A 12,037-nucleotide genomic window follows, 5' to 3' on the forward strand; every position below is an offset into this window, starting at 1 on the left:
CACTCTCTCTCTGTTGCCCTGGGCAACCCTATTTGTCATATTCGCTGACTCTAATGTATGCCTCCAGTTTTTTCAATCACCTCATGCCCCAATAGGCAGAATGAGGTAGCCATCAAGGAGACCGCGGGGCTAGGAGATGAAGAAAGTGAGAGGCCATCTACCCCCTCAGTGGCTACAGCTCTGCTGGAGACAGAAGTCCTATCACCTGCTTCATTCATTCATCTCTCCAGCCATCCATTGTTTTTCCCATCCACCCTTCCACCTATTCACTCACCCATCCATCCACTCATTCCAGAGATATTTATTGTATGGAAAAATGTCAGTTCGGTTTCTCTTCAAAATCAAATGAGGGTGGGACTCATTGGTGACCGTGACATAAGGCATTATCTTTTGTTTTTCAGGTATTCCCCAGGATGGCCTATTGGGAGGTAGGAAGAAAATCTCAGAACTTCTATTTCTATTTATTTCTTATCCTTTTAAAATTTCTAATTTGAGTGTTATGTTTTATAATGATCATAATGTACTAATACTATGCTATGTATATACTTTTAAACTGCCTGCTCAAAAAATTGCAATCAAAAAGCATGCAACATCCAGATTTTAGAGACCGCTGCTATGAAGAACAGAGTCAGAAGATGACAGAGCAATTCAGAATAGACAGGTACTAGTTTTGGAAATGAAGAGCACAAAGGGCTCCCAGTAGCGTGAAGCTGGGCAGCTAGAAAACATGCCTGTAACTGGGAGTGAGTCTGTCTTTGTTTGATTTTATTGCCCACGGCCACACAGGCAGTTGCTGCAGAGCTGGAAGCAGAGGCAAGTCCTTCCCTAGTCTAACTCTTGTTCCACTGTCCACATTACCCCAAAGGAGAAACTGGACTGTGTTCCAGGCTTCAGGCCAAGATAGCAGATCTTTGAATAACCCTAATCCCTGAGGGTATATCCTGAAACTTCATTGCATACTAGTGAAAGTAGGGATTTTCAGTGATTTCTGTTTTTAATAATATATTTATATCTTAAATATATTATGTCATTCACATTCTGTTTCTCCCCTTTTTTTTAAAAAAAAAAAGAATTAGTTTAGGAAAACTGGGTGTTTTTCCTAATATAGACATAATTTTTTTCAGCATTGTATCAATTCACTTAAAATGTTTTCAAAATTTGCATGAAGGCTGAGTAAACATAATATTTTTCAATATCATACTTCAATCTTCAAAGCTGTATCTTACTCTATTCTTTTTTAGGCACTGAATGGTTTGTCTTTGCCTATATCTTTTAAAGTGCAAAAGTGTAACCACTTTCAAACACCAATTGAGGTGGGGGTTTTTGCCTCTGTAGAATGGGTTAATAATAAGGATCAACTTTTTAGGAAGCTCTAAGGCATTAGTGACCAAAAATGTGAAGCAAAGAAATAAATATTCCTGGAGTTCCCATCATGGCGCAGCAGAAATGAATCCGACTAGGAACCATGATGTTGCGGGTTCGATCCCTGGCCTTGCTCAGTGGGTTAAGGATCCGGCGTTGCCATGAGCTGTGGTGTAGGTTGCAGACGAGGCTCCAGTCTGGCGTGGCTGTGGCTGTGCTGTAGGCCAGCAGCTACAGCTCCAATTGACCCCCTAGCTTGGGAACCTCCTTGTGCCGCAGGTGTGGCCCTAAGAAAAAAAGCAAAAAAAAAAAAAAGGAAAGAAACATTCTGGCCTCATGTTTTGGCAGAATATACTTATCTGTAGCAGAAAATTTAATTGAGAAGCCTGGCCTTTAATATGCATCAAAGAGATCTTGTTTATGAATGAATTGTTTAAATATTTTAATGATTAACGAAGTCATGAATGGACTCAGAGCAGCTGTCTTATTTTTTTATTGATCAATCATAAACTTGTCCTTTTAAAATAAATCCTAACAGCTTATTTAGCTTACATTCAAAGACCCTCCCACACACATATTCACAACTCTGCTGGCAAACTTTGAGAATAAAATATAGGTAAATAGTGAAATTATTCTTAAATAATTCTTCACTCCAAATAAAATACTTCTTCAAATATTTCCTAACAAAATCTAGTACAACAGTCCAGTTTGTGCTAACATCCTTCCAAGTGTACACATAATTCCACTTATCGACCAAGTTTAAAGAAAAAAATACATAAAAATGAACAATATTTTAAAGTTGACATTTCCTGCTGAAACTGACTCTTCTCCAAACCTACTAAAAAGCATTTTATACTTTAAATTTGAAACTCATTTAAGTCACTGCTCTTACTTTTAAATAAATTCCCTCTATTGCTCATATTTTGACCTTTTTTAAATCCATTGTGACTAAATTTTTCTAGGTTTCTCTTATGCTTATTACTGTTAATATTACTATAATTATTAATAATAAATTTACCATGCCTTGGATGTTTCAAAAGCTTATAGACTTATACATTTATTCTAACCATCTTAAACAATATATGTTTATTTTCTCGAAAGGATGATAAATATGGGTGTGGAGGATGACTTGTACTAACAATCGTTTACAAAAATATATAAATATTTACCTTCACACTTCACCCAAGTAGGCAAAATCCTTCCTTGCTCTCTCAGTCTGAGGTGGCACTCTTTACAACCATTTATGGAAGTGCACGTTTGCCCTCTGCCCCAGAACCATCCTTCCGATGCAGTAACCTGGGAACTACATTAGCAGCCCTTTGAAACCTGCCTCAATTCAAGGCTGCTACTCAAACTCCCACAAGCTTCAAACATACCACTTCCTTCAGGGATTGTTTTGTTTTGACTTTTCCCAAAGTGGGGGGGGGGAAGCACAATTAAATTCTATTGAAGCTACCACACGGAAGACCTAAATATCACATTCTCCCACCCCACCCCACATACTCTTGCTCCTAAGTCTTCCTCCATCCTGTATCGAAACATTAATGTACATTGAGTCAAAAAACTGTAGACTCACTGTGGTCTTCAGATTTGGCTAGCTTTCTCTTTGGCTGATCTCTCTCCAAGTTAGAGTTATCTAAATTGCATTTTTAGTTCTTCATGATTACTATAAACACATATTTAACAAATCTATATGCATTCCAATATTTAACACATCTAAAAGAGTTCAGTCATATGCATTTTTATGGATTATTAGTAGCCTACTTTTTTTTCTGGACCCACCCTGACTCAGACTTGGTCTCCAAAAATTATATGTCCATATGCTATAATACAGACAATTCCTAAAATGTTGGCTGTGTGAATCATCATTAAAAGAGTCTTCTCTCAGAAATCGCACCCAGGATCAGCGTGGATTTAACCACTTCATTCCAGGAGACCGGGCAGCATTCTCCTTCATGAGTTCTTCTCTCACAGCATTGCCATCTCCAGATGCCATGTCATGCTCTAAAATTAGAAGGAATACAAATCATGTCCAAATGTTTAAAACTCCAGGATCAAGCCTGGTTTGGTCTTATTTCTGTATTACAGTGGATTTACAATGAAATCTTTAATAGATTCAAAGAATTTCACGTGCTCTCTACCAATCAGTACCTCCTTGAATTATTCCTCTTCATTCTCTATCACCTGACATTATTCTAAACATGCATTTGTCTTTTTTCCCTGCATTATCTCACTGTACCACTAGAATATCAGCTCCATGAAGATAGGGTCTTTGTTTTGTTCACTGTTACAACAGTGCCTGGAACATAGTAACCACTTAATAAATACTTAAGGAATGAGCAAATGCTGTAAGTATGGATCTCTAAGTAAGATTCGTATATTATCTGATATGGGAGAGGAATTAGCTTATTGATGTGGCTCCAGAATGCAAAGCAGACCGAAGGGCAGAACTTTTATAAAGATATTTCTTGCTCTATGCAAAAGTTTGTAATATTTAGAATTTCTTAAATGAAAATTTCTGCTTCTAAGAGAAATGAGGCGTGTTTGCTTTGGCGGTGTACATCATGAAATGGAATGCTATAAGATTCATCAAACTTTCCAGATCTTGCCATTACCCCCACAAGCAAAAAGGTGCTTATGAATTCCCAGTCTTGGAAAGTTAGAGAGTCCACTTTTGGACAACAACAAATGGAGACAGGAAACCAGGAGGCCCATTTGCCAAGAATGTTGTGACCAGTGGGTGGAAAGTTAGGGAAGACAACCTCATGCAATAACTGTATGAAAGGCACCTCCAAAGTCTCTGTGCAGAGGAACCTTGGTGCCATTTACAAAGGTTTGTGTGGAGGTGATGTGAAGCCTGAGGCAGGATGGAGGCCCCAAGCCCCCTCCTGTAAACAGTAGTGCTTGAAGCCCTGGAAGTCCCATGTGGACGCTGCACAACTGAACAGAAGGCCGACTGCCAGGCAGTTTTGCATGGAGTCTTCAGGATATTTTGAGCTCCATCCTCAACCTGACTATGGTTTACCAAGATTACACTAATAGTCATCCTTAGTTGCTCCTTTAGCTCAAGAAAGGAAGCACCTTAGGCCAGAAAATGCTTTTTCCATACATTTCTAATAAGAATCTTGATACCTAATTTGGGTACAAAAAATTTTTTTGTGTAACCTTTAGTGTAAACTTTCGTCCAGCAAAATACAGTTGTCCCTTGAACAACGCTAGTGTTTAGGTGTGCCTAGCCCACCCCATCCCCCACACAGTTGAAAATCCACCTATTGCTATGTCTGCCCCCAACACAAAGGAATTGGTAAATGACTCACTCAAGGTCTGGAAGCCGAAACAGTTTGGACAGAATCAGGACTCAAATCCTAGTTCTTTTGACCCCATGGATTGAGCTTTCTAAACTAAAACAAACTTTTCCCTAGCACTTAAACATCTGTAATATAGGTACTCTATTTATTGGGGGGAAAAGTGCATATTAGTTCAAATTCATGTTCAAGGGTCAACAGTATCTATTTCAAGGCATTTATATGGTGGGGAAGATTTTTACAGACTCTGCAAGCAAATAAGAGAGGGTAACAGGCCCGAGGGAAAGAGACTGCACCAGTGGTCCAGTGGAAAAGAGGAAGGATGCTACTGTGTGTGCAGCAGGAAGGCTGGAGGTGAGACAACAAGAGTTCCATCATTGAGGATTATTCCAGAGAAGCTCAGGAGGCCCCCAGACATACATCCCAAACAGGTATTCAGTCCTCTCTTGGTGGGGAAGGTTTAGGTGCAATCTTAAACAAGTGAAGAGGAATTCAAAAGTTGTTCCTTCAATGTTCTTTTTAGCCTATTGTTTTAAGAAAGCAAAATAAGACAAAAGAAGTTTCAAGTGTTTGAGCTGGCTAGCTGTGCTGAGACACAATAGGTTACAAACCTGTACTAAAAGCAATCAAACCATTCAAAAACTGTCTCTTCTCAGAGAATAGCTGTTGGTTGCTAGAGGCTGAGGAACGGAGGTAACTCTTTAGTGGGTACTGGTTTTATTTCGGGCTGATGAAAGTGTTCCGGAACTAGACAGAGGTGGTGGTTACGCAACACTGTAAATGTCCTAAATGCCACTGAATTGTTAATTGTCAATGGTTAATTTTACGTTAGGTGAATTTCACCTCAATAAAAAAATGTTTTGGGATATAAACTTAGTTTTCTCCTGTCTTGCATTTGAAGGGCTATACAGAAAAGTCATAAGTATTTAAAACGTCAATACTGATCTCTATTTTCAGATCAAATATTCACAAAAATATTCACCTAATAGGTTAAGGAAAGGTTTTCACTTAAATTAATTTTTTTTTCTTTTTTCTCTTTTTAGGGCCGCAGCCGCAGCATATGGATGTTCCCAGGCTAGGGGTCTAATTGGTGCTATAGCTACCGGCCTACACCACAGCCACAGCAACGCCAGATCCGAGCCTCGTCTGTGACCTACACCACAGCTCACAGCAACACTGGATCCTTAACCCACTGAGCGAAGCCAGGGATTGAACCAGCAACCTCATGGTTCTTAGTCAAATTTGTTTCTGCTGCGCCACAACAGGAACACCTAAATTAATGTTTAAGGGCATAGCCACACTGAAAAATAATAATTCACTTGAAAACAAAGTATTTCCCCTTTATCTTGATGGGCTAAACTGAACCCATGTGTAAGGAGGTGAAGCTGGCAAATAAGCACATTTGTCAAAGGAGGGAAAGTATATCATTTGTTGATAGGAGCAGTTGTTGTGGCTACATGTTGATTTAAAGGAGCTACTTTCAGTTTAATAAAGTTTTATTGTACTAACCATTTATTCAGCAAGATAACCAGTGTGCACAGCATCATCTTACAGCCTGTTTTTTGTTTGTTTGTTTTGGTCTTTTTTAGGGCTGCACCGTGGCATATGGAGTTTCCCAGGCGGAGTTTCCCAGGCTAGGGGTCAAATTGAAACTGTAGCTGATGGCCGACACCACAGCCACAGCAATGCCAGATCTGAGCTGCATCTGCCATCTACACCACAGTTCATGGCAGCGCCAGATCCTTAACCCAGTGAACGCGGCCAGGGATGTAACCTGCACTCTCATGGATACTAGTCGGGCTTGTTAACCACTGAGCTATGATGGTAACTCCACAGCCTGTATTTCTCACATTCTAACAACCTATGTAAGACGTACGTAAGAACTAACAAGTAGCATTACGAGTATTGCTACACTTTCATTCAAAGGCTTAAAGATAATTCCCAAATTTTCATCACCGATACTTTTTTCTCTCCCAAATCCACGAAAAGACATGCTTGGAATTATTCCATTTAAATACTTCCATTTGGTTAAAAAAAAGAAATGTTTTATACTTTCTGCACCCAGTAAATTCCTCAGAGTATTCTATCTATGTGAAGTCGGGAGAGAAGCAGCTTTGTCTAGTACGTGTGTAAAACAGATCACTGAAGAATTTAAAGAACTTTGTATATCTTGGTTATTTTTTATTACAGGTTTCTGGCAATCAATCATATTTATCCCCCATATAAACTGGGTAAACTTTAGGAAAAATTATATAATTCTCAAAATTATTAATGAGGTTTCTTTGAAAAACAGCAACCAAATTCAACAACCACCCACCTTTCCTTTAAGTAAAAGAAACAAAATCATTTAAACCAACATCTTAGTCTACTCCATATTTTTTGTTATTCAAATGAAAAATGAAGCTGTTGTTGCAGTGTTTCTACGGGAATCACTTCTTACCTGTGTGAGAAACAAACCTCCGGTTGGCAGCCTTGGCTACTGAGTATTGGAAGGGAAACTTCAGACATTTGCCAGTCACCCTGTCACATATGCCCGACTGACAGCTGCAAGTCTGCTTGCATTCCATCCCGAAGGTGCCGTAGGGACAGTCTGAGGACAAAGGGAAGGTTGAGAGAAGGAGCTGCTCTGTATGCATCCGGGTCCATCTCCCAGCCCCTCTGTGCCCAGCCATGGGGGCTGAAAAGACCTCATGAGTCTTGACTGACAGATAAAACCTAGTTCTCAAAAAGCCCCAGGTTTTGAAAATGGAAACTTTAAGTCATCAATGTGACATCAGACACAGGAGAGCAGATAATGGATGCCTCAGTTGTAGTGTCTTGCTGTGAAGTTTAACTGAAGACATACACTAACCAATATCCTTGAACCAGTTTTAATTCTATCTACTTTCTACTTAAGGTCTCACAGGCTACCTCTGACAGCTCAGTGAGGCAGACACTTGAACAGGCATGTGCACAGGCTCCTCACAGAGTTTAAATGATATGAAGAGTTCCCTTGTGGCACAGCAGGTTAAGGATCTGGCATTGACACTGCAGTAGCTCGAGTTGCTGCTACGGCAGAGGTTCGATATCTAGCCCAGGAACTTCCCTGTGCCATGGGTGTGGCCAAAAAAAAAAAAAAAAAAAAAAAAAGATATGATCCTGTTGTTGAATCCCCTGCATTCACAGACAATTTACTGTTCTAAATGTCTAGAAAAGCTGCTTAAACTAACCAGGGGCTAAGAGGGCTGTCGTCCCAGCTCTTCGTGAAGTGACCAATCCTCAATCTGCTCTAACTTCCTTATCTACCAAAATGGCAGTACAAATTTGCCTAACTTCTCCAGATGTAAAGAGGATTCACTAATGAAACCCTCTGCAGAGCTAAGATGTAATGCGCTAAATGACAAGAAACCTAAGAATTTATTTGTATAATCTACCAAAAAAAGAGAAAAACTCATTTATTAAGCATGCATGGTTTTCATGATGTAAAGAGCATCTCAATAGGCTAGTCAGTCTTAAACAGCAGAGCAGAATAGATGCAGAATATTTAGTCTCCTGGCATGAGAACATCCTCATAAATGTACAATCACATATGAGTGAAGAAATAAGTTGTAAGGCATCTAAGCCTTTAGCAATCTAATATCCCACAGAATGATCAAGACAGATATTAATGAAATATACTTTTAAAAGAGATTTAGGACTGCTCCACTCTGCATCCTTCAGATTAAAAAAGCACCTGGTTTTAAACACTGGTCTCTCTGCTGGGAAAAGTAGTCCTCAAAAGGGATCTTGAAACAGCTTCTGGCAGAAAAGCACACAGAATTGGGATCTGACTGTGTCTCCAGTAACACTGAAAACTAAAACTTCAGCCAAATTTCTCATTTATGCTCCTATTGTATCCTCCAAAGTCTGAATAGTACTGGGCAGATAGTAGGTATTTAATAAATACCTGTGGGCTGGCTGATTGTTATCCGGGCAATGCAATGCCAAACATCTGAATATTTAGAAAACATCCGGATATGCAGCTAAGTATACAGTTTTCATGGGAGTGTTCTATAAAAAAAATGAAGAGTTTGTCTATAGCAAAATATAATGTCTCTATCCAGCTGCTGAGGTTCACACAAGCTCATTATTTCCAATGGAGAGAAAAATGTTCAAACCAGACTCAGTTGCAATCTGAAGGATGTCCAAGAGCTACCCTAAATAGCTTTTAAAAGTATATCTTACTAACAGCTACCTCAGTCATTCAGTAAATCCTGGAGTGCTAAAGACTCCAGATGCCTTACAGCTTGTTTCTTTCCACACATGCAATTGGACATTTACGATCACATATACACAGCCAGTTTTTATGCCAAGAGAAAAAGCAATCCACGGCATCTACTTGTTATATTATAAGTATGATTGTGTTAACCACTTCCTCCCTAATTTCCTTATGTGAAGTACTCTTTTCTTGGCTGATAAGCCCTATAATTTACAGAAAATATAGATTCTTCTCAGCTGAAAGAAATGCATGTGAATAGCCACCAGAGACAAGGCTTCCTCAATATTCTACTTTGTATTAGTCATAAACAAAAAATAAACTAAGCAAAATATAAAATTAACCTAATAGTGCAAGCATTTATTTCTTAATTAGTATGTAGTTAAATTAGTAATTTATTCCCTATTTAGTATGTTTTGTGGCTTAAAAGATAACTTATAAAATAGTTTTCTAAAAGAATTACTGAGATTAGCTCAATGCTGGATGATTGTCATTCATAAAAGTTTAAAATTGTATTAAACACATAAATAAGAATCATTTGGAAATTTCCCAGTCCCTTTAATTTCAATATCATCTTTACATCATAAAACTGATGAATGGGACTTTAACATATATGTTGCATAGTAAGAATAGCTCTCAATGATGAGATCATGAGGTAGCCACATAGAGAATTTTTAAATTACCTTTCTTTAGTTTCTAAACATGTTCAACATTTTAAACTATAGTCACTAAGTTTGAAATAAATTCTACAAATGTTTAACTACATTATTGAGCTATAATTTCAATCTAATAAAGTTTTTCTTTAAGTCTGTAAGACTGCTAACCTCTTTCTTTACAGATTTCCAATTTTTATTTTTCTTTACTGTTATTTTCCTAGATGACCAAAACCTTTTATAAAGTGGCATGGGGTTAGTTTTAGACTTCAGGGAATCCTCTTCCAAGAATGTGAGTGGTTTTGCTAGATGACTTAAGCCACTCTATTTCATAAAGTGCATTAGTGCTGATCAGAAATATCTGATCTTGAGAGGTGCCCTCCATCCTGTGGACCCTTTTAAGATCAAAGAATCACTAAATCCCAGCGCTAGCCGCCACTCCGAGAGGTTATCCATTGCAGACCTCCGTAATCACTGCCTGCAGAAGAGAGAACCCCTAAACCAGCCATAATAGATTATCTGTCAAGTTTTTAAAGTTTTCCAGAAAGGGAGGCAATACAATCTTCCATTGCAACTTTAAAATAAAAATCTCCTAGACATAAAGAGTGCAATGCTGTATTTCCTTCTGGGCTTGCCTGCACACTGGGTTCAGTTGCAATTTGCAGAGTTATCCCTCTCTCTCCCTATGACTGACTGCACCTGTGTGGGACCTGGTCCCTAACCTTCTGCATTTTTCCCCTTTGCATTAGGAGGAAAACCTCCTTACCTCCCACGCTGGCTAAAAACCCTCAGTGTGCCCTGGGCAGGGGAGAGGCAAGGGGTCACTCTTTACCTTTGCAGATACCAAATTCGTCACCAAAATCATCCTCCTCACTGTAAAACTGACACCTCAGCCCGGGGCCACACTTCACGCCATCCATGCCTGAGACTGTGCGGTAACAAGTTTCTCCCAGCCCCGCGGCGCACACCCGGCAGCAGCCACAGTCATCCAGCACTGTCCTCTTACAGCGCAGGCTGCTTTTGCACTCGTTAGTGTCACAACGCTCGGGGCAATCCACCGCGTACTTGGTGCTCCAGGCCGCTGCCAGGTGCGCGGGGACCAGGAGCGTGGCCAGCAGCAAGAGGCTCTTCATGTTTCCCGCGGCTCCGGGCTCCGCTTCCCGCGCCGGGGTCTTCTCAGGCGGGAAGCAGCCGTCCAAAGTGGCAGCTGAGCCTCTGCCTACACGTTTAAGAGTTTTATACACTGGGTTGCCCGCATGCTTCCCCGTCATCAATTTCCTCAGCCCAGCAGCAGCGCTGTCCTCCTGCCAGGCTCTCTTGTTTTAGTTTATGAAATCCAGGATGAAGGCTGGATTAACACGCTGCTGCCATCCAGGAATTGAAAAGCCCCGAGCTGATGTCATCTGTTATGTTTAGATGGTTGTTTTGCATGAGGACTAAAAAACGCACTCACATCCGTCTCAAGGGCTCAAGGACGTCTGTGAGGGCGGAATAAAAGAAGGTTGCATACCCTCCTCCAGGACAGGAATTGTTCTGACACCGACACATCGGTCGGGGTGTAGCTTTGTCTCAGAGCCTCTGCAGTCAGGAGGAAGATTATATCGACATGAATCATCAAGACCGAAGGAGCTCCTTTTAAAAAAATAAATAAACATTTGGTATTTCCCCTCAGTAAATAGCTATGAGATCACTGGAAGAAGAAAGAGAGTGTGTCTTTTCAATACTTAGAAGAAAGAAAATATTTTGAAAGGGGTCATTTTAAAGACCCTCTCTTCCTTCCTCCCACTCCTCTTCAAATGTTATTTCTAAAACAATTCGTATGACATATATCTAAGTTTATCGTGGATGTTGCCGTGTTTCTAGTAAGATGTGGAACTGCCACTGAGAATTTCCTTTAAAATCAATACCAAAAAAATCACAAAAGAGCTAAGATGCTGCTGGCACTGTCTCTGGCTTACTCACTTCTGGAAAAACTTATCAATTGGACTTCTCCTGACCCAGAACTCACTGGGGAGAAGGCTCTTCCATCACCGGGTCTGCTTGTCCAATGATTGAGCCCATTCAGAGCCCTTCCCCTCAGCTCCCCACACTGACCAGAACCCTCACTTAAAACTGCCATACAAGGCACCTATCCCAAGGACACAAAGGAGCCAGCAGGAAAATTGGAATGTGGCCCAGAGAGGCAGGTCACAGGAAAGGGAAAACATTACCCCAGGGAACAAAGTCTTCATGCTATGGTGGGTTACAGGGCCTGGGTCCCACTGCAGAAGAAAGAGCAGTCCTCTTCAAATATTCACTGGAACAAGGTTTGTGGGGCAGAGAGAGCAAGCTGAAAGAGGAGAGGAGGGAGTTCCTACACCAGCTGCACGTTGGATTCCAAGCCCCACCCACCTGTCAAAAGAGACATAATTCCACTGTCATCTAGTAAATATACAACCAGTGGAGTTAATAAGTTTTTGTGTGTGTGTGTGTCTTTTTAGGGC

At 40.3% G+C, this 12,037-nt stretch overlaps 1 protein-coding gene across 2 annotated transcripts; it reads right to left on the bottom strand.

Moving 5' to 3' along the window:
- On the bottom strand, positions 1,838 to 11,460 carry ESM1 (endothelial cell specific molecule 1). 2 transcript variants are annotated; one of them, XM_013984770.2, is made up of 3 exons: positions 10,387 to 11,236; positions 7,108 to 7,257; positions 1,838 to 3,366 (listed from the first exon to the last, which is right to left on the bottom strand). In XM_013984770.2, exons 1-3 carry the CDS (start codon positions 10,823 to 10,825, stop codon positions 3,266 to 3,268), a joined length of 690 nt encoding a protein of 229 aa, XP_013840224.1. In that variant the 5' UTR covers positions 10,826 to 11,236; the 3' UTR covers positions 1,838 to 3,265. The 2 variants fall into 2 exon arrangements, with proteins under 2 accessions (XP_013840224.1, XP_013840225.1); XM_013984771.2 differs by lacking the exon at positions 7,108 to 7,257 and having other exon boundaries at positions 10,387 to 11,460.

This window comes from Sus scrofa, chromosome 16 (assembly GCF_000003025.6).
Source record: "Sus scrofa isolate TJ Tabasco breed Duroc chromosome 16, Sscrofa11.1, whole genome shotgun sequence".
Lineage (NCBI taxonomy): Eukaryota > Metazoa > Chordata > Mammalia > Artiodactyla > Suidae > Sus > Sus scrofa.

Bases quoted from the DNA above. Each gene is read 5' to 3' on its own strand.
- ESM1 (XM_013984770.2), bottom strand. From the start codon at position 10,825: ATGACGGGGAAGCATGCGGGCAACCCAGTGTATAAAACTCTTAAACGT. The intron at 7,258-10,386 runs GTAAAGAGTGAC...CTTTGTCCTCAG, and splicing joins CGAATTTGGTATCTGCAAAG to ACTGTCCCTACGGCACCTTC. The intron at 3,367-7,107 runs GTAAGAAGTGAT...TTCTAATTTTAG, and splicing joins GAGGTTTGTTTCTCACACAG to AGCATGACATGGCATCTGGA.